Source organism: Blennius ocellaris (assembly GCF_963422515.1).
Source record: "Blennius ocellaris genome assembly, chromosome: 12".
NCBI lineage: Eukaryota > Metazoa > Chordata > Actinopteri > Blenniiformes > Blenniidae > Blennius > Blennius ocellaris.
The window spans coordinates 11,537,798-11,564,773 of record NC_137661.1 but is presented as its reverse complement, the minus strand read 5'-3'; the positions used below and the strand labels follow the sequence as shown (position 1 = coordinate 11,564,773).

Here is a 26,976-nt window from a genome sequence, read left to right as displayed (position 1 = left end):
ACATCCGTTAGAGACAATCATGAGAAAAAGGGAGTAATTACTATATTTTTGCATGTACATATTCTTCCGTGTAAATTAAGTTGTCGACTTATGAATCATGTGTGGAAAGCCTTATATGTAATCGGCTCATCGGTTGGAGGATAAAAGTAAATACTCAAATTCGATGAATTTAATATAAATCCTCACTAACTGACCTGCATGGTCATTTAATTCAACTTATAACACGTTTCCACAGCTTTAGAAGCTTCCAAAATCATTAAAAATTATAACAAATAAACCCTTTGTTAAACACATTCTCGAGTGACGCACCGGTAGGCCCTCTTCTTTATTTAAAAAATACTCCACATGTCCATATCTGATGCTCCACTCACTTCATGTCATGCTGTAGCTGTAAATTAGATCCACCAAAGCTCCCTGGCTGAGCAAACCGGAGCTCAATTAACAAGGTGGCATTGGACATGTGAACATCTCACTCCTCTCTGTCTGCCACTGGAACGTCTCAAATGTTTCCCGCCGTGCAGCGAATGGTTGACGGTTGAAAGTGGAGAGAAATGAGCACCGAAGCCGTTGCCAGGAAAACGACTTCAGTTTGTTACAGTGAACAATGACTGGGTGTTATAATATATACATTTTTAAGGAGCATATAAAACCAGTTGACTTCCCACGATTTTAGTAGTCGAGTAACGTCTTTCGGCAAATGAGCTAATAGAAAGAGACCATTTTGGCATTAATGTGTCGTTATTGAGACATTATTCACTGATCAAATGGTTGAGATGGCTAAAGTGGGGCTCATGCAGTACATTCACTCACATCTTCAGGTTGACGTGTCCATTGTTTCTCTGTCATGTTCATCTTCTATAGCTTCACCCTGTTCCAGGTGCTGGACCAGATCCCTGCAAAACAATGAATAATTAGAAGGTGCCTTTATGACATTGTACAGGAACAGTTTAAGTTTTAAAATAGAAGGCACAGATCTAAGCTCACAAATCGAAATGCACCTGGAAAAGAATGATTGTGGTGAATGAGTTTGAACAGGTGGGCTTCCAGCTGCGACCTAATGTTGGTTCATTTTGTCAGTTTGCTGAGGTTTGCAGGAAGCAGGAGGCTGAAGGACTGAAGGTGACATCAGAAAACCCTGCTAAAGCACAGGAACAATTTATTCGTAGTTTTATCCCCTCAAGTCACCGGAAGCCTCGTATTAGATTTTGAATAATTGATGAATATATCTGGTGGAAATCGCCCAAGTTGGTCCTTCCTCTCCAGTGTACAGGTCCGTGTGATTTTCATCTCCAGGTTCTCTGCTGCCGAGAGTGAAAGTCTCTCTCTTAACACTGATGGCACCTGGTGTTGAGCCTCCTGAGGAACACAGGAGAGTCTTTGGTTTTCAAAGTTGAGTGGGGCAGGTTGTTATGTGTAGTGACGCAGCTTTCACAACGATGGCTCACCTCGTTTGATTACTTTAATTCGTCCTCATTACATTTACATGAAATCAAGCGCTAAATCCGTCTCTTGATAAAATTATTTTTTTAATATTTAAAAAAAAAAAATAAATAAATAAAGTAGGTCCACAGTTGGCTGGGATCGGCTCCAGCATCCTGCGACTCTGAACGGGAAAAGCGGCAAAGAAGATGGACAGATGGATGGACGGGTGGATAAGGCATACATACTTAAAAAAAAAGGCACATCCTCTCCGTGTGACGTAGTCAATATTAACAAAAACTGATTTCAGGTGGAGAAAAGAGGGTCCAGCACGTCTTGCCTGAAAGAATGTCACCTGACTTTTCAATACAGGAATATGAAGTGGCACTCATCCATTGCACAGCTGCCTTCTTTTTTTTTCTTTGATATTTTTCAAGTCTGTGTGAATAAGTTAGTGTGTGTATGTGTGTGTAGCTTGCAGTCACAGGAAGACCTAATGGAGAGGAAAGTGGGGACGGAATGGGAGGCAGTTTCTCAGCGTCGGCGCTGATGTGGCCATCCTCTGAGGGAGGAAGGAGCAGATCGGGGAGGAAATCTGCTTTGCCAGCAGAAAAGCAGCATCTGGCGCTGAAGTGCAGCTTCAGCAGAGAGCTGGTGGCATTCACAGAAGTTCGGTCTGCTTCACAGAAACGTATGAGGGCAGCTTATCTGGCATGCATGAGACACACACACACACACACACACATACGCAGGCACACGCACACACACACGGAGCAGGTTGATAATGCTGACAGCAGAGAAGCATTGCTGCTGTCTCTGTGTGCGTCGCTGCTCAGCCGAGGCTTCAGGGTGGCCTCGCCGCGTACCTCAGAGACTGGTTAGTTAGACATCTCTGAGCCGGTGTGTGTGGCAGTCGGTGACTGATGGCGGGTCCTGGCTGCAGGCTGCTCCGGCTCGCTTGTGTCACACTCGCTCTGACAGCCAACTGTGCTGCAGTGACAGGTAAGCACTTTCCAGGAGTCAACAAAGAACCTGTAGCGAGGGAGAGGAAAGTCTGATGTCTACAGCGTCAAGCACAAGTGCACGAGTTATTTTTTGCCCCGAGATATGGATGGTTGTGTGTGTGTGTGTTTTTTTTTTTTTTATATTAGATTTATGTTTCCATGTTGATTGCTGAGTGGAAAGTTTGCCGACTTCTGAGATTATCTTTCATAGCCTTCTGTTAACTGACAAGCTCAGTGAGCAGATTTCGTCACGAGGAGGCTGTCAGCAGGATTTTTTTAACCGTTGTCGAGGGAGACTTACGGCTGTTGTGCTGTTTGTAACCTTGCAGCCGCCTCTGAGAGAGTCACCACTCTCACGCCGACCCGAACCACCGACGTAAGTGCACCTGCTGCTCCGTTTCTCAGCCGCTCACTAATAAAGGTTAACGATCACTCACCTCTTCCGCTTGGAGGCCTCGCTTCCTCTTGATTTGCTGGGGCTTGATTGGTGACAGACTGTCTGTTGCGAGCGGGACGCCGTGCGTGTCGTCAGTCGTGTGCGACGATCAAAGGGGCCACGGGGCTGCAAGTTATAAACATGAACTTTAGCAGGATTCTCAAGTCATTAAAGTGTCTGGATACAAATCAGATACCTCGTGTAAAGAAGCGTTGATTTCTGATTTAAAGGGGTTTTGTGTGTGTGTTTGCATGAGCTATTTCGGGTGCATGAGTACGTCCCTGGCCGTGTTTGTTGTCTATGTGCTGCTGAGATCATCAGGCAGCATTTTGCAAAATGTGTGTGTGTGTGTGTATGTGCGTGATCCTTCACAGACGGCGCGTGCTCCATACAGCTCGCGGGTGGCTGCCGTGCTGGCACCGTGTCTGGTCGGCTTGGCGATAGTGGTGACGCTGGGGCTGGCGCTCGCCGCAGCCAAACTGCGAGAGAGGCGGCAGACGGGGGGAGGTTTCGGTCCGTGGCAACTCCAGGCTCCTGGTGGTCGCAGCCCACCTGCTGAGCTGGGAAACACGTCCATCAGCACTTTGGCAGCACGCGTGGAGCGCCTCGTGTAGTGTAAAGGAGTCAGGAGAGGAGTGTGTGAGAGAGAGTGTGTCAGGAAGTATCTGTGTGTGTGTGAGGGATAGAAATAAACCAGACAGCATATATAATTCATATCTAATCCGTCTCTGACTCTGCCTCTCTCCTGCTTCCCTTCAGCTGACCTCGGGGGCTTTGACCTCTGACCTCTTACTCTCCATCAGTCTGGCGTCTGTCATGCTGCTGCTGGTTCTCATCCTCATCTCCGTGGGCCTGGTGGTGGCGCTGAATCGCCGCGCGACCCACGGCACCTACAGCCCCAGCAGGCAGGAGAAGGACGGGTCGAGGGTGGAGATGTGGAGCATCACACAGCCGCCGCCCGTGGAGAGGCTGATCTGAGCTGCGGGCTGCAACCGAGGGCCGATCGGGGGGGGGGTCTTGTTTACGGAGGGAACGCCATGAACTACTTTCTCAAACACGTAAAGTCAAGAATGGCCAGTTTCAGTCGACTCTCTGAAACCTGCAGGGAAACAAGAACTTGCTGCAGGAAGCCATTGTTTTATGTCGCTGTTCAGTTGAGGGCTCCGTCCTTCTCCCTGCGATGGTTTGCAGCAGGTCACCCAGCGCGCACATCCATCTAAACGCATAGATCTGAGCTCAGAAAGTATCGAATGTGTCAGATCTTTGTGTCTGATCTATATTTCTGGGATTGAAGAAGCAGTGAGCACTGAAAAACTCTCGGGGAGAACCACCAGTTACACTGCTCCAAAAAGCTACTTTCACATTTTTCTTATAAATGCAAATAAATGCCAATAAAAGAACAGAAGCAGCACCATGACTGATGATTGATGAAGCTGTCACTCAGTTTGAATTTGTGTTTTGGACAGCTTGGAGTTCAATGAAACGATAAATTTTGATTTGACAGATAATGCATGTTTGGTCTTCTGTCATTGTTAATTAGACCCATGTCATCTGTTCACATGTAGACATTAATCTCACCCGTTGTATCATAGATGTTGGTTGGCAGACGTTTCCTGCCACACGGCTTCTTACGAAGAAACGAAGTCTGCGAAAAGGCACGTTTCAGGATTAGTTGCAATAGTTGCTATCGAGGTCCATTTGCATACGAACAAGACTTGTCTGCGTTGTACAATAATTTTATGTGTATATTCTGTACCGATTTTTTTATTTTTAAACTCTGAATTTTAGTTAAAGCTGGATTGGTGCCTGCTGTCTCATCAAACTGTGTTTTAATTTATTTTATTTAAATAAAGTGTTATCAGGAGCGACGTGACACCGCCGTCAGTCTGGAGTTTCATTTCTAGTTCTTCATAAATTCAGCTCCCATCCTGCTTTATCCAGTTCTGAGAGGCTGACAATGGGTGGAAACTCAATCACAAGGCACACAGAAAGAGCCACACAAAATCACATCACAGCATTAAAACAAACTAATGGCAAACCAAGACTCAAATATTGACAAACACGGCACCTTTCAGTAAATCCGCACACTCAACTACATTTTACAGGATTCATAGTCCGACTATATGCTTTTATTGAAAAGCTTTTATTAAACATGGGGCCCTGAGATGAACTGAAGAATCAGAATGAAATAGATACTAAAACTGATTTGGATGGTGAAACATTCACGCCTTTGGTTCCCAGACCTTTAGTTCCCAGAGAAATGAAATCTGTTGATGCAATTCCTGAACCAGTTTCATCAAACTTACGGAGGTACATGAGAGTCTGTCCAATACGAACTGAAGTGAAAGCGCTGACCACTACGGTACCACGTGTCTCCGTAGAGCAGCAGACGCCGTCGGTCAGCAGTCGCACGGTTGTTTTATTAAGACACGGGAGATGCACGAACGTGAAACGGCATAATTTATTTTCAGTTCACAGTGCATACATCGTGTGCAGTTGTACCAAGTTACTCATCAATAGCACGTTAGATTGACCTCAGATGTTTCTTCTGTAATGAGAACATGCAGGTGTGCACAGCATCAGAAAGCAATGTAAATATAACAAAGAGTTACGATATCCAAACTGTAACATTCAAGTGTTTGAGTCTTTACACTGTTAAACGTCGGATATTAAAAGGTGTGGCTTCAGGAAGTGGCCGTCTTGCTTTGTCTCGTTTCGTCTGTACCTCGAGAAGCGCTGCTACATAAACAATCCTCTCCAACTCACACCAACGTTTCAATTTCAGGATCACAATGTCCGGCGGCTCATTTACTAAAAGGCTCATCAGTGAGGAACCGTAGTCGTTTAAGCCTGCGGACATTGAAATGTGAACGCTCTTACAATCACTTCATTTTCACTCTATGACATTATTAATGTGAATCAGAGGTTTTTCCAAAGAGTGGGAGGACGAGCTCTCCCCACAGAAAGCTTGAATCATATTTGAAATCCACTATAGCTAAAAAAAACTAAAAAAAACAAAAACAAAAAAAAAATCCACAGTAGTTAAATCTTCATAAATCTAAGTTTAAAAAAAAAACAAAAAACAAAACAAAAAGGAAATTATTTTCTCTACAAACTTCTACAGCAACAGTGGCTTGGACAGGATTTCCACAACTAATCTGACGTCATTGTCCACCACTCTGAAATCAACGGCGCTAAATACTGAAATAATACCAAAGGAATAAACCTCATCTGCAAAACAAAACCAAAGTGTACGGCACAAAAACACACACACATGCAGCTACGACAGTTAGCATTGTACCACGGGTCAGTCTCGCCCCATTGTCATTGTCAAATGCTTGCGAACATGAATGGCTACATGGAGCATTTTGTTAATATTCTCTTTTCCTTTCTCAAAAAATAAAATCTAAAACATTCAAATATTATAATTATAATTTTTTTTTTTACAACAGACAACAGCAATCATATATTATCCATGTAAAATATAGTCAAGCCCGCAAAAATACACGTCTGTTCAGTTGAAAATATTATAATTTCTTTTTTTTTTATCAATATGAAATCAACTAGAGAAACTCCTCTGAGATTTTCTTAAATACAGTTAGCTCCAAGTGGTTCTAACCGGTTACAAAATAAAAAAGGAAATTAAAAAACAAAAAGAGCACAAACTATACAAGCAGTCACCTCACAGTACAGTCAAAGGAAGTACTTACTTTACAGAAGAAGAAAGAACCTTGTGGAGCTTTTTGTAGCAGCGAAATGACTCGTGGTCTTGTGGACAGTTGCTTGTATCTCCATTTAAGTGTGCACTTTGAAATTTGCATGTGTGCAATGATTACTTGCACGTCTGGTCTGTAATGAGATTTATAAGTGCTCACCCAGGTTTGTGCGTCCGCAGATTATCATGGTGTGTAATAAAATTAGAGCGTGTGTATGTAAAACAAATAGCATTATGCTTAATATGTTTAATCCGTGTCCACATGGACCAGTGAATGTCTCTGTCTTCTTCTACACTTTTCACAGAGAGGTTTTGCTCTCATGCTGTGAGGCAGATTAGCCTGGAACTCTGGGTTTTGTTGGCCCAAAACCTGGACTCTCAGGCTCACGCTTGTCTGATGTTATGCTTGAAACCACCGAGCGCTCCTGCGGTGCTGCTTAGCGCTACAAACGCTGCGTAGCAAAGAAAACACGGTGCAGCCTGCCAGTCTACTTGGAGGACAAATAAAAGCTGGAGTTACAGACATCATTCTGTCACAGCAGGTGAATTTAATAAATATCTAGTATAGAAATGTTGGCTGACGGAGAGAGCAGACTGTGGTGGAGGTGAAGAGACATGGAGACTCTTGCCGGCACACACGGGCCTCCAAAACATAAAGTGTAATAATCACGCACAAACCTGAACAGACGCACATCTGAACGACAAGAAAGAAAACCTCAGTACGAACAACTCCACAAGTTCACAAGCCATTATGCTGCTAAGTACTTTGTTTGTTTTCTTAAAGCCCCAGAGAACCCAGAGAATTGAGGAACGACCACTGCTGCACAGAAGAAAACACTGAGCGACTCCAGCTGGACGCGACGTCGACCAGAGAACCAGAGTTCCCCCTCAGGTCGGCTTGTCAAGGTGCAAGCAGGAGACTTTTCACTGTGTCAGTACGAAGATGTCCAAACATTGCATACACTTCTTCCCTACAGCACTGTACTTGGCCGCCATGAAACGAGGTGGTACTCTGCACTGTATAAGGCACCGCATTCTCAGCTCACACACATTGAAATAGTCATTAGTACTTATTTAATCATTCATTTGGGGATACTTGAGGCTTACTTTCACGAGAAAGTAATGTGGTTGGGATTTCGTTCATCGAGTAGAAACATAGAGTAGAATATAATTACTATTAGAGAAAGCGTACCTTTTTTAGATATTCTTAAATATTTGCATAGTACATAGGTTTTTAAAAGTGATTATATTGGGCAAGAGCAGTACTGGGACTGCTCTGGCGTTTGTCTTTCCTTTTTGGAATTACTAGGACTGATTCTCAGGCTTTTAAGAAGCATGCCAAAGACTTTATGAGCAAATCGTTAACGCAGAGCAGCACTCAAAAAGTGGAGAAATGGCTGCTATTAAACTGCCACACTGACTGGCGTCTGGCATAAATCATAAGAACAACGCACCATAAATGTAATAATCCCAACAAAAGCACATGAAAAAGCCTTCTCCTTTTCCTCGGGGTTTGCGGTGACGCAGAGAATGATGGGAAGCCACAAACCCCGGACACGGCGTTCCTCTCCACGGGAGAGTCTGTCACAGAAATACTCCAGACTCCGTGCACATTACATCCATGTCGCGACTCCGGAGAATTATATTGCTTCGTTACAGTACAATCATCAACCACTGCATGGCATCGGTGTGGGACTCAAACCGAGATGGGCAGCGATTACATTTCCTCATGTGAAACAGGAAAAGGCAAAGACGACAGAAGGGGGGGGGGGGGGCAGTTTTACGATCAACAAATCCTCTGAAAAGACTGAAACAATAGTTTTATTAACACTGACTCGTCAGGCGAAGGATTCGATCGCCAGGAAATACACAAACTTCACTCCCGTTACTGTGACCTGCTTCAAAAGGTTCACGTCTGCGACAGAAACAAAGAGGCCGGACGAAACCACGTAAAGTACCAATGCAGTTGGTTTCAGACTTTTCATGAGATTTGTTGATCATAAAAGTGCAGGAGGCAGAACCAGCGCTTGTCCTTTAAAGTTCACCTTTTCTACCTCCACGGCAAGCCTCAAAAGCTCAGCCGCAACTGTTCTCAATTTCTAAGGTAGAGCGAGAGAGCGAGAGCGAGAGCGAGAGAGAGAGAGAGAGAGAGATTAGTTGTGCTGAAAAGCAATAAAAGGCAGAGACTTCAACGACACAATGTAAAGACGAGTGGTGACAGAGGAAAATGTGAAAGAAAAGGAGATGAGCCATAAACTCTGGCTTGTTTTTTTTTTTTTTTAGGGCATTTGTTGTAACTTTTGAATCGATTCGCTGCACTCTGAGGGACCCGGGACGAGGGAGAGAGTTTCCTACTGCAGCTTAAAGCATGAGAGACAGGATTAATTCAAAAGAATAACAATGAGGTTTAAGAACTACAATCTGCTGTATTTAAGACTGCAGCAGTGATTCCAATTACAAAGATCTGCGGTCCCGACTAAAATCAAGACATCGGTGTCAGAAGCAAATCACATGTCCATTCAAGGCATAGTGATGAAAACATTAAATTACACAGCATATATATATATATATTAGTTTTTAAAGGCCAGAGTGAACTTTGCATCTGAAATATCCGTTTCACTCTGTTTTTGCTCACAAGAGATCTGTACCAGGTAACAATAATACCGGAGTATTATTGATTTTAAACAAGTGCAAATTTATTGTGTGAAATGTTTGAAACTCTCCCGAGTTTAATATTAACGTGACTGTGTTTCCAGGAGATAGGGTCCCTTATTAATCCCAACTAAATACTGAGCCTGTTTTTCAGGCTATTATGGTAAATTTGTCCATTAGTCTCACGGCTGTTCTTTGGGTGATGCGTCGTAAAAACACTAGAGAATGAAAAGTGCATGAAAATACAATGACTTTAGGATTCCAGATTTTTTTTTTTTTTTTTTTAAACCTATAACCTCACAGATTTGATCAGCAAAGCTCAAACACTGTTGTCACTTTGATGTACTGAGAGGAAAACTTTTCTCAACTTTCTGATCAAGGATGTCGTTGTCGTTTTATGATCCCTATATTTCACTGCAGCTCCTGAAACAAGTTGAGTTTTTCACTTACCATAAATAAGGCTTTAGTTTTAGAAACACATATAGATGGATGACAGATGGAGACGTCTGCAGTGCACCTGCTACCCTCCTCCTATTCTCTGGATTTTTGTCTGACTTGGCCAGTCAAACATTTCTTTTTTTTTTCCATAGAATGTCTCCTCCTGGCTAAAGGTTGAAGAGGAAACATGTCAGAAGTGATGGTGTTCTCTGAGACGTTATATTGTAGGAAGAGGGGTAAAACCTGTGGCTTTTTCAAAGAGACTGTGTCCCCCCAATGTCCTTTAGGACTCCTCTGCAGTCTTGCCCTGGACCGGATGGTGGCTGTTGTTGCAGTGGACTTGTGGGAGCTGCAGGCTGGTGTGGAGGACCGGTCCAAGGCAACACATGGACTCAATCTCCTCCAGCAGGCCCTGATCTTGCACCACAGCCGCCCCTGAGCTTTTACCTGGACCCAGACACAGACCGAGTCCAAGGAGCCCCTCTTTGGACACCTCCTTCTCCCATGGGACTTGCATAGCTGACTGGTTGTTCCTCAACGGGCTGCCTTGCCCCTCGGGGTGCCCCCCTTTGTTGCCTTGCTCCTCGGGGTTCGCCCCCTTGCTGCCCTGCCTCTGCAGAGCCTTTTCCTGGTAATGCCTCACCGTCTCCTTGGATAACACCTTCCTCCTCAGGATGCTGGTGGAGGAAGTCTGAGGCTGGGCCGCAGAAGGCTCCGAGCCGCTCTGAGGGTCTGAGATGGTCCGAGCCCGGCTGGCCGGTACCGGGGAGCAGCTCTGCACCGAGGCGGGAGTTGGAGAGCTCTGGGTGTGAGTGAGAGCGGGAAGCGGAGACGTGGGTGGAACTCTGCGGGACAGTGAGGGCGAGTGGGACAAACGGTCCCCCGGTTGTTGCGGGCGAGCGTCGGGATGGGACCTGGAGGCCGAGGGCTGACGGGGGTGTGACACGGTGGCCCCGTCCTCCTCATCGGAGGGAGGAGCAGCTGTGATGGAGGGGACCGCAGGACCTGCTGCAGGCTTCTTCGACACCTTCAGGCTGCTCTTGCCCGGCTGTCTGCGCGGGGATGGGGGAAGGTGTTTCCCGTGAACCGCGCTGTCATCCTGACCCATATTCCATCCGCCCGGATCGCCGCCTCCACCGCCGCCGCCACTCTGGTCTGCAGGGTCCGACTCACGGCTGGGTGTGGGCTTCATCTGTACAAAATGTAGAAAGAACTTCACACCAACATCACCTATCTGCTCTCCTGTTATCAGTAGAGACAGAGTATTTTATTTGTCTATCTTAATGATAATATTCCTCCTGATTTCCTTCAATGCACACATTGTAGTTCCTTTCTTATTGAACCCTGCTCTCTCAGACAACTTTGTGTGATTCGAGCCAAACTTTGAGGATCTGATCTTGTAATCTGATAAAAGCATCATCACCCAAAGCAGCTGCAGCTGTGCCTGAAGCAGACGACCCTAAAAAGTAGCATGCGACGAGCAGACAAGTGCAAACCTGCACCGTGGCCCGTGCAGACGACAGTCTGAAGCCACAACTTCATTTTACAGTTTGGTCCACTTCGGTTGAGCACTGTATATATGTGGAGCAATAATCCTAGCAGCGGGTAGTCTTTAGTTTTGTTTTTTACAGTTTAATATGTATTCATTACTTATGGACATTTAATGGTAAGAGTGAGCAACAAGTTTCACTGAATAAGCTCTGGCATCTGTTGGTTTAATCGAAAACCTTGAGAAACCACAGACCCGTATTGTTGGGTCAGTTCCCATTTTAAAATTGGAATTTTTCAATCATACATGTTAAAGTCAGAAATTGACATAAAATATATCTCAACGGTTTATAATCTTGGTTGTGTTGCTTGGTTCTGGTTTGAGGCAAACGGGTACATCAAACACAAAGCTGTGCTCTCAGGAGACGGCGCTTGAAAGTAAAATTAAACATTTAAAAAGGAAGATATATCGTTGTCAATCACAATTTAAATACCCTATACTAAATCTAACAGTTGTCTTTGTTGTGATACAAACATGGCACGCGATCCGGATACAAAAAACATGTCTTTCCTACCGGTGCCTTGTAGTCCAGGTCGTCCATGGACCTGAAGAAGTCCAGACTCTTGGCTGCACTGAGCTTTCCTTGCTCCATCGTTGTGGTGTGCAGAGAGTCCAGGATTTCCTCCAGCAGGTTCATCTGTCCCGAGCGGGAAGAGTCCATGTCCAGGTCCAAGGAGTAGGAATCGTCGCTGTCTTCAGTGTAGGAGGGGACGTCCCCGCTGTCCTCCGAGGAGATCCTGTATCAACGGGAGAGACGACGGCTGTGTTCGGTCACACTGGCATCCATTCCGTTTGTAAAGATCTGTATGGTACCCAACTATTAAAATCAAGCAATTGAACTTTATATGGCACCTTTCACACAAGTCCGTGCAATTCAGGGGGTGTTACAACTGACTGCCAAGGTGGCAACAGATAAGGACAAGACAACGATTTAATAGTGTACAAAAGTAATCAAGACAGAAACAAAACAGACTGAAAACACAAACAAGAAACAAATCTATTGAGAAAACATAAGCAAGATAAAAAAGGAAAAAGCAAAAGTAACTATTGTTGAAAACTTCAAGTGAAACATCAATTAAATAGTTTGAGCTTCGAAGGGAATAAAATTTAAAGTCAACACACTAACGCCATTATAAGGTAGGGTACAGGCTGAACACATCATCCAAACACACACAACTGCATAAATTGCCAACAGCACAAGTCCAGAGTAACCTGACGCACACAATGCAATCAAACATGGGTCCTCATGCTGTGTGACGATAACAGAGCCGCCCCATAACAACGTCTCTGGACTCAAATTAACGCTGTTCTTCAATGTATCCACTTGGGGGCAGTGTTATCATGAGCATATCTAAGTGCGTCTGTTTGGGGGGGAAAAAAGCCTTTTTACCATGCCACCAGCTTCCGCGTGTATAAACAAAAGTTACCACATCTTGGCATATAGATTTAAAACTGAACGAAAACGGCTTCTCTGACTTACTTGCTCATGTTGTCCAGCTCGTCATCATCCAGCCCGAAGCCAAGCTCTCGAGGGCCCATGCTCATGGGAGACTTGTTGAAGTTCTGCTGTTAATGAGAATAACAAAGCAAGTGGATGTAGTTAGACACGGAGAATAACATGATAAAACAATGAAAGTGGACCCAAGGGCGTCTCAGCCTCTCATCTTAATAGTGGAAGACTTGTGATAAACACGGAGTCTGGGTGGAAAATGGTGCTCCGCTGAGGTACAGCGCTTCATAAAAGTACAACCAGGGATTCAAGAGTAAAAAAAAAAAAAAAAAAGATGCAGGTCTGTGTCTGGCGGGTCCTCGTAAGACAGGACTAATAGCTTGTTTTAATGTACTGGGACCCGCAGGGTTGGGGCTAAATTTGTCAAATTTGGGTCTGGGGATGAAAATCCTGCAGCATTTTATAAAGCTCAGCATTACGTATGAACTACAAGGTGCTTGAGATTTGAGATATGGGGAACTACATTAATCATCATGTCACCGGTGCATGAGATTGTATTTGTCACCACGGAGCGTTGGATGATCAGTGTGATGCTGCAGTTGTCTGACACAGTGGGTTTAATAAGCCACCTGTGCGCCATGTTTAATGGGCAGGTTAAGGAAGAGACAGAAGCTTCACAGAGCCGGGCAGCACTCTCCCCATGGGAGTCCAAATCTGCCCCCGGCCACTTATTTAACATGCCTTCCTACCACCACGCACATGCTCCTCTCTCTGCGTGCCCATGTTTGCTGTTGTTAACACCAGCTCTCATTTTATAACTTGAACTCTTCGCGCCGTCTTCCTTCGTCCCGCATTCCACTGATGACCTGCAGAGTCCATTTTTCTTGGCCAGGCAACATCTTAACTCCGTCGGTCTCCGTGTTTGTCGAGATCAAACCGGCTCCAGTGGGGACGGCCAGCTTTACATGATACCACTGCCAACAATCGCAGCGTCAACACGTGCGCGCACTGACTTTTTTTTGTTATCGTGGTGTCGCTCCACCTATATGTTTTCTCTGTAAAATATATGTCGGCCGCAGCAACACCATCAAAGCCCGTCACTCAAGAGAAATATTCTCTACAATTCAAAAGGGAGCACAGCACGGGGGGGAGGGGGGGGGGGAGTTACAGACACGAACAAAATAAAGCGGTGGTGGAGGGAAAAATCAGAGAGTCAAAGGTGAAGGTGAGACCAAAGAGAGAAATGGCCGAGTGAAAAAAAGGAAAGAAGGAAATGTAGAGAGGTGTGGATGAGATTTCCCTACAGCTGCAAAGAATGATGGGAGTGGTGTGTGTGCGTGGTTTGAGGGGGTCGAGGGGTACGTTGGGGGGGGAGGGGGGTCAGCATCGGACCCCTGAACCAAGACCTGGACCCGATTAGTTGACACTGTGCCAGCCAGACGGGGGAGAAGGGGGGGGGGGGGGGGGGGGGGGGGGGGTGTAACGTATGACTGGTCTGGCCTCATTTACAGCACAGTGTTCGACTACGGAAGAGGAAGACACACACACACGCACACGCACACACACACACACACACACACACACACACACACACACACACACACACACACACACACACACACACACACACACACACACACACACACACACACACACACACACACACACAGAGTTAAAGTGCCATTTTCTCCATAAAAGTCAGCGAAGGAGATGTGTGCAGTAGCCATTTAAGTCTCTCAGCCATCAGGCTAAACATGAACACATGTGGTGGCACTACTGATTGGCCGAGCCGCTCCCCTTCCATGGTAGCTTGGAGCTATAATGAAAGAGATTTCAGAGGGGCTCAGGCCTGGGATCCCTAAACAGCCTTTAATGGATTCCTGTGTCAGGGCAGTAAATCTGGGGCCGGGCCAACAACGCGCCAGCCAGCCAGCCAGCCAGCCAGCCAGCCAAAGCAGACCAGCAGAGCGGAGATGCACCTGTGAGACACTTGGGGGAGAGTCGGCTTTGGACAGAAAACGCCAGCGCGCAAACACCAGGCACTCGCGCGACGACGTACGCCCAAGGTATGTGCCGCTATTTACGGTGTGTTCATTTGTGCAGTTCCTGCAGTATTGAGGGAGGCAGGGCCTCTCTCTGCGTCTAGGTGTTTATTAAAGCAAGGCGAACCCAAACACAACCAGACGCAGGTCACCGAGCCCGGCCCTCTGATCTCCGTTACAGCTTTTGGTGTCGTCTACCCGAGAGGAAGTTCCATGGGGAGCAGTAAATGGATGGTACTTCACTTCACAGCTTTATCAATTTGTCATTCCCTCTCTTCACTGTGACCCTTAAGCACAACACTTAGGATTAAACTATTTACAACAACCAAGCATTTTATGACAGGAGCACCGGTTTTGGTGCATGGACTGGTATATCTCCTATTATTTAAAGACAACCCCCCCCCCCCCCCCGAAAAAAAACAAAAAAAAAAACGAGGCCAACAGATTCCATTCATTTCACTGGTCATGTCAGCTACAAAGTAAGATTTTGTCAGTTTCTTTTCTTAGCATTTTACCAGTTCTTCAGAGCTGTCAAAGCGAACAGCAGCAGTACAATTTGAGATTTAAATAGGATGCACCGTATGTCAATGTAAACAACACAAATGTAGACGCTTTCGCCACGAGACGTTCTCAAGCAGTGCAAACAGGTCCCCTGTTAAAGCTGTGACAGCTCTGTCACCGTCCCATATCTCCTCGGGCCTGACAGGACAGTGCAAGGCACCAAATAGGAGAGCAACGTATTATCATACCGCTCCTTCATTAGCTTTGCCGTTGTCGACTAATGGGACGCTGAAAGGTGAAACTGAAAAGGTGATTCTCGCTCCATGCCTCCCTGTCTCTCATTTTCTGCATCCATCACTCCGTTTTCAGTGACAGATGTCACTGTTTCTGTCTGTCTGCCTCTTTCCACTCCTTCCTCTCCACCATGGTGCCACATGGGAGCGAACAGGCATCATGAAAAATAATAAAATGGTTGTTTCAAGTAATACCATCTCCCTCTAGTTTGTTTTTGGAAATGTAGAAATGCCTGGCATTTATTAAATAATGGTGAGGAGGGGGGGGGGGGGGGTGTTTTTTCAGGTTATTTGGTAATTATGACACTCCTGATGTGGAAAAAAAGCAACACACCTGAAAACACAGGTACAATGTTGAACATGACTAAGCTATTTGTCGCTCTCGTCTGTCAAAACAAGCACACCCTTAAACAAAGCCCCTCCCAACAAAGCGGCTGTGAGATAAAAATAAATTACATTTCATTTTTTGTAGCTACGAGGGAACAATCATTGTCACGTATTTGAGTGGAGGAACAAACTTTCCCCTCCTCTCGCCCTCCTAAACTGCGTGACTTATTATTGAGGTGCAACTATGCCCGTCTGTGACAGGGCCAAACGCTGGTGGACTTTAATAGCCCGTCTTACATTATACATTTCATATGGTATTTCTGAGTGGGCACTGATCTCACAGCTTGGCAGTGTATGTAAAGTGATGCCAGTAAAATGCAAACAAACCTTGGGGAGAAGCAAAGCCTTTGCAGAAGTACGGCCAAGTCTGTGTATGCCTGTTTAAGTGCCGCTCGCTCAAAAGCAAAGGGGGGTGGTGGGGGGGGGTGGGCAGCGTTTGAGGGGAGATCCACTGCTACTCTGTCCAACTGGCTGTTGCTGAAAGACTGCAACTTTTGCTTAAAACGACAGCCATATAAAGACAGAAAAATGTGCATAATGCTCATTCTGTCAGACCAAACCACACGCATCCAGTGAAATCACCAGGTGTCTTTCTATGAATGGGTGCGCCGCAGTACCGTGATGCTGCCAGGAGATGGCACTTTGGTTTCAGCGAGGACTTCAGGGAAGGCCAGAAACCAACCCAAGTGTGGAATACAAATGCATACAAATAACCATGAAAACACACACACACACACACACACACACACACACACACACACACACACACACACACACACACACACACACACACACACACACACACACACACACACACACACACACACACACACACACACACACACACACAGCTATGAACAGCATTGCCATACCTGTAGTATCCTGTGATGCATTCTAACTCGTCACCTCACACTGACCATTATGGACATGACTGAACTATTTTACAAAGTCAGATCAAAATGTAATCATGAGCAACAACAAATCCCACTCTGAGCTCTGGAACATACATTACACATAATATACCCTTCCTATTAGATATTCCCATTCACCAGAATATAGTGCTTTTCCATACTGTCAATATCACACAAAAAAAACAACAAAAACAACATACACTGATAATATCTCTGCATGAGGTCTGAGCAAAAACACAAATAAGATGTGTATGCATTACAACTTAAGCATCTTTGGGATTCAAAACTCCCTCTTCGCTAATGTGTATTCCTCAAAATTAAAAATAACCCCACATGTAAGTATACATGGCCATCAACAAATCTCTCCCTGGTAGGGCACACACAAAAAAGGTAGAGGTAGAGAACACACACACACACACACACACACACACACACACACACACACACACACACACACACACACACACACACACACACACACACACACACACACACACACACACACACACACACACACACACACACACACACACACACACACACACACACAGGACAGCCTTTACACTCTGAAGTGTCCATGTGACTTTGTTCCTGTGTTTCCATTCTCTGTTTCCCCTCAACCCTGAGCTGCTTCCCGGGCTGGCACCTCTCCTGCCTCACCAGGTGAAGAGTCCAGAGCCTCGGGCTGAGCCCGGCCACAAGCCTGCTGGCTGTCATTGCCCATAACACCGTCCCAACCTCTGCTCTCCTCTGTGCTCTTAACAGCTGTCACTCTGCTGCCTCCAACCTGAGGCGAGCAGTTAAATGCATGCGCGTTTGTGCACTTGGAGCACACACGCGCTCAAATCCAGCTTCATATGCTGGAGGGATGAGGGACACACATACTCTCTTATTGCAGATGCTCAAAACACACACAGGCGCGCGCGCACACACACACACACACACAGACACACACACACACACACACAAATCTGGCACTCACACACAAAATGATACAGGAGCCAGAACAATGGCTGTTGTTTGTTGCATCAGAGGAGAAGTCAGCGGTCCAATTCAGTCTTGTTTTTGTCAAACGAAAGAATTACTCCTACATTCTTAATCAACACGCTCACCAAACACTACAAATCACCCACATTGCCGGATAAGGCTGAAATATGAGTGCATATGACAGCAGCACTTCCACTTTGGTACATGTGTTGGCTGATCAAATAGAATTTGAATTTCATAACTCTGATTATTTTTCTATGATTAATTAAAGGAGCTTCTCCGGGATCATTCATTTCATTTCAAGGACACACATAGAGATGTTGCTTAAAAAAAAAAAAAAAAAAAAAAAATCATGAATGATAAAAACGTATCAGGATTTTTTTCCCCCCCTCATATAGCAATGTGGAATATCCCTAATTAAATCACATTTTTGGAGCATTTGATGATGAAGTGTTTCCAAAGTGAATGAGGCTTCGCTGGTCACTCAGTTGAAGGCATGGACATACCTGAGACCACAATCCCAAAGAATATGTCCCTTAACACATGTGAGACATATCCGTTCTGGCTTATGTGTTCCAACGAAGGCTTCGTTTTCTCACTTATGTTAATTGCCTTATTAATATAAGAAAATCCAGAATTGCAGTGCATCGTTATTATATAGATATTATGAAGGAACCTTTGCACCTTTACTTTTTTAAAATAATGATGAGTTCAGAGTAAAGCTAATCTAAACTATAATAGTCTGTGTGTGGTGACCGGGAGTCTGGGGATTGGTGAGGAGCTGTGGATAATTTTGCTTAACCTTTATTTAACCGTGTTAGTCCCATTGAGATCAATTTTTCATGTGTGGAACACCTGGTCAAGACAGTAGTGGGCAGAACAACAGCATCAACATTTCACTGGAAGCAGGCTCAGAAGAGGTGAGGGACACAAAGAGAGTAGGAACAATGCCTTCCTATATTGCTCTCCAGCTAAAATGTAAATATGCTGTGCAGTAAAGAGTCTGGTGAAGGTAAACGAAATGGTAATGCAGAGAGAAGCCACACCTGGAAACAGTCTTTACGTCGGTATGTGTTTGGCGAATAATTTTTGCGGTTTGATTTTATAAATGAAACAACTCCTCCAAAAATAGTCCATAATTATTCAGAGTTTCTACTATGAAACGATACAAAACCTAGTTAATATGTACTGTTAAACGTACCTAAATATTGCAATCATTGCCATTTTCTAATCATTTCTAACAATTGTCTCCAAAGATGCTTCTATTTATGCGCTTACTACTCAGAGGCCATAAATTATCAACACGTTCTCGACTCTCAGGCTGCAGGTGGAAAAGAAGAAGACTGGATCACCAGACTGAAAAAAAAAAAACCAACCCAAAATCACGTGCGAAAGGTTTTAATTTGAAGTGGTTAAGGTAACGCACTGATGTACCTGGCTTCTGAGAGCAATGAGAGAAGAGAACAATGGCATGAGAAACTGATTGATTACACATAAACACACACAAACGCAGTGCTGTGGGACATGCTACCCCGTGTCCTGCATGTTCCTCCTCCAGCCGTCTCCAGGGACCCGTTACTGTGGCAATGAGCAGGCCTCAATGGCATGAACAGGGGTGTGGGTATATCCTGATTTCTCCCTCTCTGTGTGTGTGTGTGTGTGTGCGTGCACATCAATTGTGTTAACTGTTAATCTGCGCTGGCCCGTCTGTGTGTGCACGCTCCCTGGCTGGCGGGGGGGTGGGGTGGGGTGGGGGGGGGTCCGAGGGGGCCTTTAGAAAAGCCCTAATTGCCGTTCCTCTCCTCTCTCTGGCCATCACACCTTCATCTGCGCTAAGACTTTCCAGCATCATCACACACACACACACACACACAGGAAACACAACACTAATTAGAGACAGCACAACCTCTCCTAATCACACTCTTACATGACTGTGACCAAAATGTCAGTGCGAGGCATGGGGTTATTTTTTTGTTGTTTTTTTTTTTTAAAGAAGAATTGTAAGTCCACTGGCCATATATCCGTCGAGCAACAACAGGCAGAGGAGCTCCAACGGGGACCACACTGGTGTAGATATGAGGTGGGAGATACAACCCAGAAGGCTGTGTGCATGCATTTAGCTCAGAAGTGTGCAATTTCAATAGCATGAAACTAAAGTTAATACTCATATGAACTAAACGTGCAGGTTTTAAGTTACACGTCTCTGTGGCGTCTTATAATTAAACTAAAAAGCGGACTTAACTTTCTTCATGTATTTGCTGATGATCGTGTACTTTGTGTACTTGTGATGAGCTTGTGTGCACATCACATGCCAAGTCTGCACACAACAAAGAAAAAAAAGGAAAGAAGAAAAAAAAAAAGTGCTATCTACTTATGGCGCACAAGCAAATTCTTCAGAGGAAATGCTGACCAGCAGATGAGTTGCGTCGACTGTCCGTGCTGTTCAGAGGAAAATACTGAATGTATAACATGGACACGTGTGAAAGGGAGAAATGCTTATCATTACATTTGGCACGCTGACAAACAACTGTACTTCCAAGACCTTGTAAAAAAAGAGCGAGAGAGAGAGAGAGAGAGAGAGAGAGACCAAAATGCATCAAACAAATGCGAAAAAAAGAACAAAACATAGATGATGAAGCAGTGAAAGAGTGGAAAGCTGAATCCATGTCGGTCAAATGAGAAGTGAGCTCCAGTATGATCAGTCAGTGTAAATGTAGTTAACTCATTTACTGATGTGCATCTCTGCGTGCACGTTTCATACCCGTCTCATCTTCTGCAGTCTCCTTGGAGACAAGCTCTTGGTGCTGGTAGGAGACCCACCACAGACCGTCATCCCCTCTTCCTCTTCTTCCTGAGAGTGGGGACGAGCAGAAATCGCAGGGTTTGTAGTATAGATTAACTAACATGGTAAAAAGTAAGGAAATAATGAATGTTTACATCTGCTGCCATTTCAAATAAATATAAAAAAACAATACATTCATCAATAATTTCATTTTCTGACCATGTCTGATTATGTGATATTTTCAGATTTGTTCCATCGCTTCTACCTATATGCATGTGTTTTCCTCTGTAGTAGAATCAGCAATATTGTAACCTTGCTTCTATCATAGTCCTCATCTGGTAGACACCAACACAACATGCAATATTTTTCAAACTGTACACAATCAATGGGGAAGAAATGTAGCAAAAAAGTGCAGATTGTGTAAAATGTAATTATTTGGCATTTCTTCCTAAACGTGCTCCTTCTTACCAGGAGTGCATGACGCCTTTGCTGAGAAAGTCTTGACATGTTTCAACATTATTTGGGCATATCAACATCAGTCATCATCAGTGATAGATGTTGGCCTCCTCGTCATGACAATATGATTTGATTAATTTGTTGAGAGTGGAAATCGTTGATTAATTGAAGTACAACAAATTTAAATGCTATAGCTGGTGAGGTAAGGCTGTGTTCTCTTTGAGCCATGAAAATGCAATTAATTACATTTTTCAAACAGCATAAACTGTTTATTTCAACTGATCTTATAATGAAAAGAAATAGATCCGACGAATAAATATTTGTTGAGTTGCACATACACCTGTTCCAAGTAACACTACATCTAAACAACTATAAGATTATCAATCCATAATTCTGTTGTCATTATTGTCATGCTCAAATATCAGTACAACTACATTCTGATAGGCGAGACAGTTTACAGACACCAGTTATCATATATTGTTCATTGTGGCATTTTGTCTGAGTCACTCATCTCAGTGCAGGAAAACATAGCGACATATAGTCAGAGTATAAAGTCTCATTTGAATGAGCTTTGAAAATAACTACAATACACAGCGGTGTTTTACAGAGCTGACTAATGGCCTTGGATTTCAGAGCCAAATTACTACCGTATATAATACTAGCAGTATGAATACCACTGGTAGCTCTTTATACCAATCTACCACAAAAAATATCCATACTAACCAGTTTCACAGCAATATAACGTAATATCCTTTATTTTTCGATTGTGCATTTGCAGCATTTGTGCACAATCTGCAGCTGGCAGCACCACAAATGCACGGGCGATTAAGAGGGATCACAAAACCATTTTTCTTCTTAACGAACAAGAAATCTGTTTAACTTCAAAATCAAACACATTTCCACACCTCTGTTTGCCTCCACTGTGCCTGTGTGCGCATCCACAGAGCAGAACAGTGCGTGCACCTCATGTTCATCATCAATGCCCTCTATCCTCAGCTTCCCACTGACAGATCAAACTGCTATTGCCTTATCAAATCCATCAGGCTTATGGAAACATACACCTCGTTACATTAGCTTTGAGGAAATCACAGGCGCACTGATGAAATATGCAGACAATAAAAGTGAAAGAAGGGCCGAGGCTCGGATGACATGACAGGCCATAGCCAGAGGGGCGCTGGTTAAAAATGTACAGCCCTGAACAAAGCACTAAGCAGGCTTCAACAGTCATTAAAAGACCCCTCTGTTAGAATCACACACTCCATGTAAAGCAGCTTTCCTGTCTGTTTCTATGAGGGAGGCATGTGTCTGTCGGCCCGCGGACAGAATTATGTGTACGCGCGTGTTTGCCTCCCAGTGTTTGTGCACGTGTGTCGGAGAGGTGTGGAGGTCCTTGCAGCTCACCCTTGCTTTGAGTCTGCCCTTAATGTCTCGGATGCCCCTCTTGGCGTGAACCTTGGCCTATGAGGTGGGAACAGTGCACACAATTTTCACATGCGGGAAGAATTAACAATCAAAACACGTTGCATTAGCATTCTGTTCGGGTTCCACGTAACATCAAGACACGCTTTGATCCCTGTGGCAAAAACAATGAGACAAAAGGCTTGGATGAGAGAGCCGCGCGCACTAACGGGAGGCGTTAACATGAAAGGGCACCCTGACCACCTATTGTACAGCGCATAACGACATGCACTGCTCATCAAACATCCACCAGTCAAGAACAACGCTCCCACTGGCGCAACACCCAATTACAAGTTTTACAAAGTTTCATTTCAACATTCAACATATCCAAGCGTTGCAGAGGGATTTCCAGACAAATGTCACGTGATCTGTACCCAACGGTTTGAAACTGTTGTAAAATTCCCGTTCTGTACACAGGAATGTAAGTAGTGCATCACAGATGCGACGACTCATTAAGCACGGCTGCAGCAGGAAATACCTTTGTCACGGCTGTGTTGAAGAGTGCTCCTCCTCTCTGGAATCAACACACAAGACTTTGTCAGCCACTTACAGACATGGAAAGTGAATTCTTGCACATACACATTCCAACAAGTATTTCTGAAATGAATTATTCGTACATACACAGTATTTTAAAGTGTGACACGTGAACATTTGCGTATTTATAGTGATCGGTTTGATCATTATATGTGTTATTTCTCATGTTTGCCTTTGGAAAAAAAATTACTTTACACTTGTGTACAATACTATCACGGTATATTTTTATCTGTCAGCCATTATTTTTATTATAACACCATCAACGGCAGAAACAGGAAATCTGCATGGGATCACAGACAAACCCGCAGCTATAAATATTATTAGTATTAATGGAAACTCAATCAAATCGTGATAAAAATGGTTTGTATATGTATGAACGGGTGAGATTTTTTTTTTTACCGAAGAGTGTTTTACCACATTATTTCTTGTTTGCTTTTATTACACATATTTTGCATGATTGCATTTTTCATACATCTTATATACTTTCCTGTTTTTCTTTTTATGACCTGATGTTATTAAATACATTTTGCTTTTTCCCATTTCACAGTGTTTACTTATCGCTTAATATTTTTCACATTTTCTTCACATCCTAAGTTGCATATTTGCTTTTGCTTCATGTTACTCTGCACATTGTTGACATTACTTTGCTACGACTACAACAAAGAAACGTGGCTTTTCAACCACATGCTTCTTTTCTATTGTTATTTTACACTTTCATTGTCATATATCAAATTGGGCATGTTTGAATTTATTATTTTTACATGGCTGCAGGTTTTTTGGGGATTGTTACACATGGCAGCTTTACAATATTGTGCAGTATGTTCACCTACACTGTGGTCAGTATTTCTACTGCAATAGTGGAGACAGACAGTGTAAACATTCTAACACAAACCTCTGCAGCTGTTAATATTATACAGCTTCAATTAAAAAAACAAAAAAAATTGGCGACACTAAACAAAATATAAGTGTCATGATAAACTACAGGATTCATAACACTGAGGAGGCCTTTATTTAAAAGGAGCCGAAAACAATGAGGGGAGGGACCGAGCATGATTGAGTCGTGCTTTGAGTCGTGCCGAGTGACATTTTGGTACCCGATACCGCTCTGCGCCTTTTCTCTTTTTCGCTCTTCCAGTTGCCGTTTCTCCTCCTTTGGCATCTCGCTCTTTTTCTCTCCGGTTTGTTCTTTAGTGTACACACAAAGCTTCGGCTAAACGGCTAAACAGAGTAAATGGCAGGCGGCGTTTCAGTAGTTGGCAGAGGGAGAGGAGGAGAGGGGCCGAGGTGAAGGCCCCTCTTATAGATCCCTGTCAGTCAGGAAATGTGAACTTTAACAAACCTTTGAAGAGCACTCTAGAGAACTAATTCAGCCTTAGCTGACGGCGTGGGGAGAGAGGGAGGGAGAGATACTCGCCGAGTGAAAACGAGGGAGAAGGAGAGAGAGAGAGAGAGAGAGAGAGAGAGAGAGAGAGAGGGGCTGCTGTGACAGAGATGAAAAGAGTAAAGGATATAAAGACAGAGAGATAAGGGGAGAAAAATAGGAGGAAAGAGGCAGAAGGAGATGAAGGAGGGGAGAGATGCATGTTCGCGGGTTGGTTCAGCGGAGTAACGCCCGTGTTTGCTGCCAGATCAACATGTCATGTCGGAGGACGTCTTGTCACGTCAAATCACTTCTGTCTCCCTCCCTGTCTGTCTCCACTGTCCTGCTGCACGCGCCGCTTCACACACAGCAGCCCACACTGGAGCCGGATTCGTACATCCAGGCAGCCCCTTCATTCCAGAGGCAACACCAGGACTTCAAACACTGAGCTGTGTCAATCACGTCCTCAATTAAATAGAACTCGGGAATGAAATAAGTGTTACAAAGGGAGAAAAAAAACTATTGATAAAAGCTTGTGTGTGTGATGTACAGGACACTCTGTGACTACCTTTACAGTGTGCATCCATTGCTGGTAAGACCTTGAATTACCTGCAGGGAAGTATAAAAGAGAAAAAATATGAATTAATCATTTTGAACTCAGTTACTCAGCATTAATACATTGTGATGCAGAGGAAACTGGGATTTTTTTTTACTTTTTTACTTTACTGTAACACACTCCTGTTCAAATAAACATTTCTGCTTGTAAAATAAAAATTCCCCAATAAATCAGGAAAATATAAACAACAAAAACAGCCATGTATTGTCATCAGTGTGGCATCATTTATTTTCAAGATTTTTCTTAAAGAAAAGGCTACAAAGTAAAAATAAAAATAAGAAAATGTCACTTGAGTGCTCAATAATATCCCATTACTGCATGTAGTAAAAAAAATAAAATTAAAAATCTGAATAGGGAATAGTGGATCTGTGAGGACTTCGTGGAAGAGATTTGCTTTCAAATGCCCAAGGAAGAGAATAACAGTTGACAGTGTGGGGCTGGGCGACGATCAGAACTGATTAGCAGAATAATATGATGGATATTTAGCTGCATCATCTGGATGGCAATGCTTTTTTTCCTCTCTTGCCAAATAAATACAACTACAACCTGAAGTGTTATGATCAAAACAACCTAATTTGTCTGAGGGCTCCGGAGGGAGGCTGTTTTTTTTTTTTCTTTTCCTTTCACACTTGAACTTCCGATGTCTCACGCATATTAAGCTCAACCCTGACAAAATGCCATTAATTATTGTGTCAGGCTTGTTTTGCCACATTCAATCAGATCCAGTCATTTCTGTTCTCAGAAAAGATATGGGCTGGAAACAATACTGGAAACCTTCATTGAAAGATACACATACAAAGAAATGATTTTAAATTATTATTAGTAATAGTAGTGACTGTGTGTGTGTGTGTGTGTGTGTGTGTGTGTGTGTGTGTGTGTGTGTGTGTGTGTGTGTGTGTGTGTGTGTGTGTGTGTGTGTGTGTGTGTGTGTGTGTGTGTGTGTGTGTGTGTGTGTGTGTGTGTGTGTGTGTGTGTGTTTAAAGTGTTCCACCACTTTTAAAGAACTTCCCAAAAACTTTTGATGGTTCCACAAAGTGTATTACCAATTTATTATCTAAAATGACTCCTCAACAATATCTTATGTGGTTATAGCTGACTGGTCAATATATTATACAGTTTACGTCAAAAAGTGAACATACAATTAGTTTCACTGTGGTAAACCTAAGATATTCTTTTTTTTTTTTTCCCCTGCATTTTTATTCTGTCATAAGGTGTCCAAAAAAATTTGCTTTTTGATTTAAGAACTTTAATACTTTCTCTTGTGGTATCATTTACAACATGACCCCATGCTTCTTCTGAGTAGCATTCAATATGGCAAATAAATATAATACAGCTAATTGATGATGGACAAGTCGTGCACTACTCACTTCCACAGAAGCCCCCCTCTGTGATCTCTTCTTCAAACACATCGGTGAAGCCACGGCCTGCGTTCAATTTGGCTAGCCGTCCGTCGATGAACTACAACCATAAATTACAACATGCTTATTAAAGGAGGGGGGGGGGGGGGAGAGAACACACTCGCACAGATATGCACGCGCACACACTAAGACTCCAGCCACAGAGGGGTGTTATTAATCCTACCTGACGGAAACTACATCCCAAGATTAGGTGGGCTGCAGGTAATAGGGATTTGGTAATGCGGAGCAGGTGAGGGATTAGAGCAGCAGACGACATGCTGCACACTGTCTGAGACATGAGGAAGTTTCATTTCCTCCCTTTGTAATGTAGCGCGCATAAAACTCCTTCTCGTAAATACAGACCCAACCGGCAAGACAGCTACACATTTCAAGAGGACAGGCACAAATGCACATAAATATGTTATGCAGCTGAAAGCAAACACAAACACCGGCGCACGCAGGACACTCGGGATTAAAAGAGTAAACGGACAGTAGTGTTTGAATTCACAAGGACGGGGTGATTGACAGAAAAACGTGTTTTGAAGCGGAGACCAAAATTTTTTTCAAAAGGCCTTGTTTTTATATTCTT

General features: G+C 43.9%; 2 protein-coding genes across 2 annotated transcripts in view; one reads left to right on the top strand and one right to left on the bottom strand.

The window, feature by feature from the left end:
* The window catches only part of crb1 (crumbs cell polarity complex component 1), a gene marked incomplete at both ends in the record, with an annotated part of 22,649 nt that extends 19,176 nt beyond the window's left edge, over nt 1-3,473 (top strand). The window contains one exon of the mRNA XM_080506898.1: nt 3,234-3,473. Coding sequence (XP_080363024.1) covers nt 3,234-3,473 — 240 coding nt within the window. The remainder of the gene's footprint in view (nt 1-3,233) is intronic.
* Nucleotides 3,474-5,317: 1,844 nt separating this feature from the next.
* dennd1b (DENN/MADD domain containing 1B) overlaps nt 5,318-26,976 on the bottom strand; it is a 107,035-nt gene continuing 85,376 nt past the window's right edge. The window contains 8 exon segments of the mRNA XM_080506001.1: nt 5,318-10,856; nt 11,728-11,950; nt 12,694-12,779; nt 20,546-20,635; nt 22,424-22,480; nt 22,959-22,994; nt 24,943-24,983; nt 26,358-26,448. Coding sequence (XP_080362127.1) covers nt 9,948-10,856; nt 11,728-11,950; nt 12,694-12,779; nt 20,546-20,635; nt 22,424-22,480; nt 22,959-22,994; nt 24,943-24,983; nt 26,358-26,448 — 1,533 coding nt within the window. The 3' untranslated portion in view covers nt 5,318-9,947.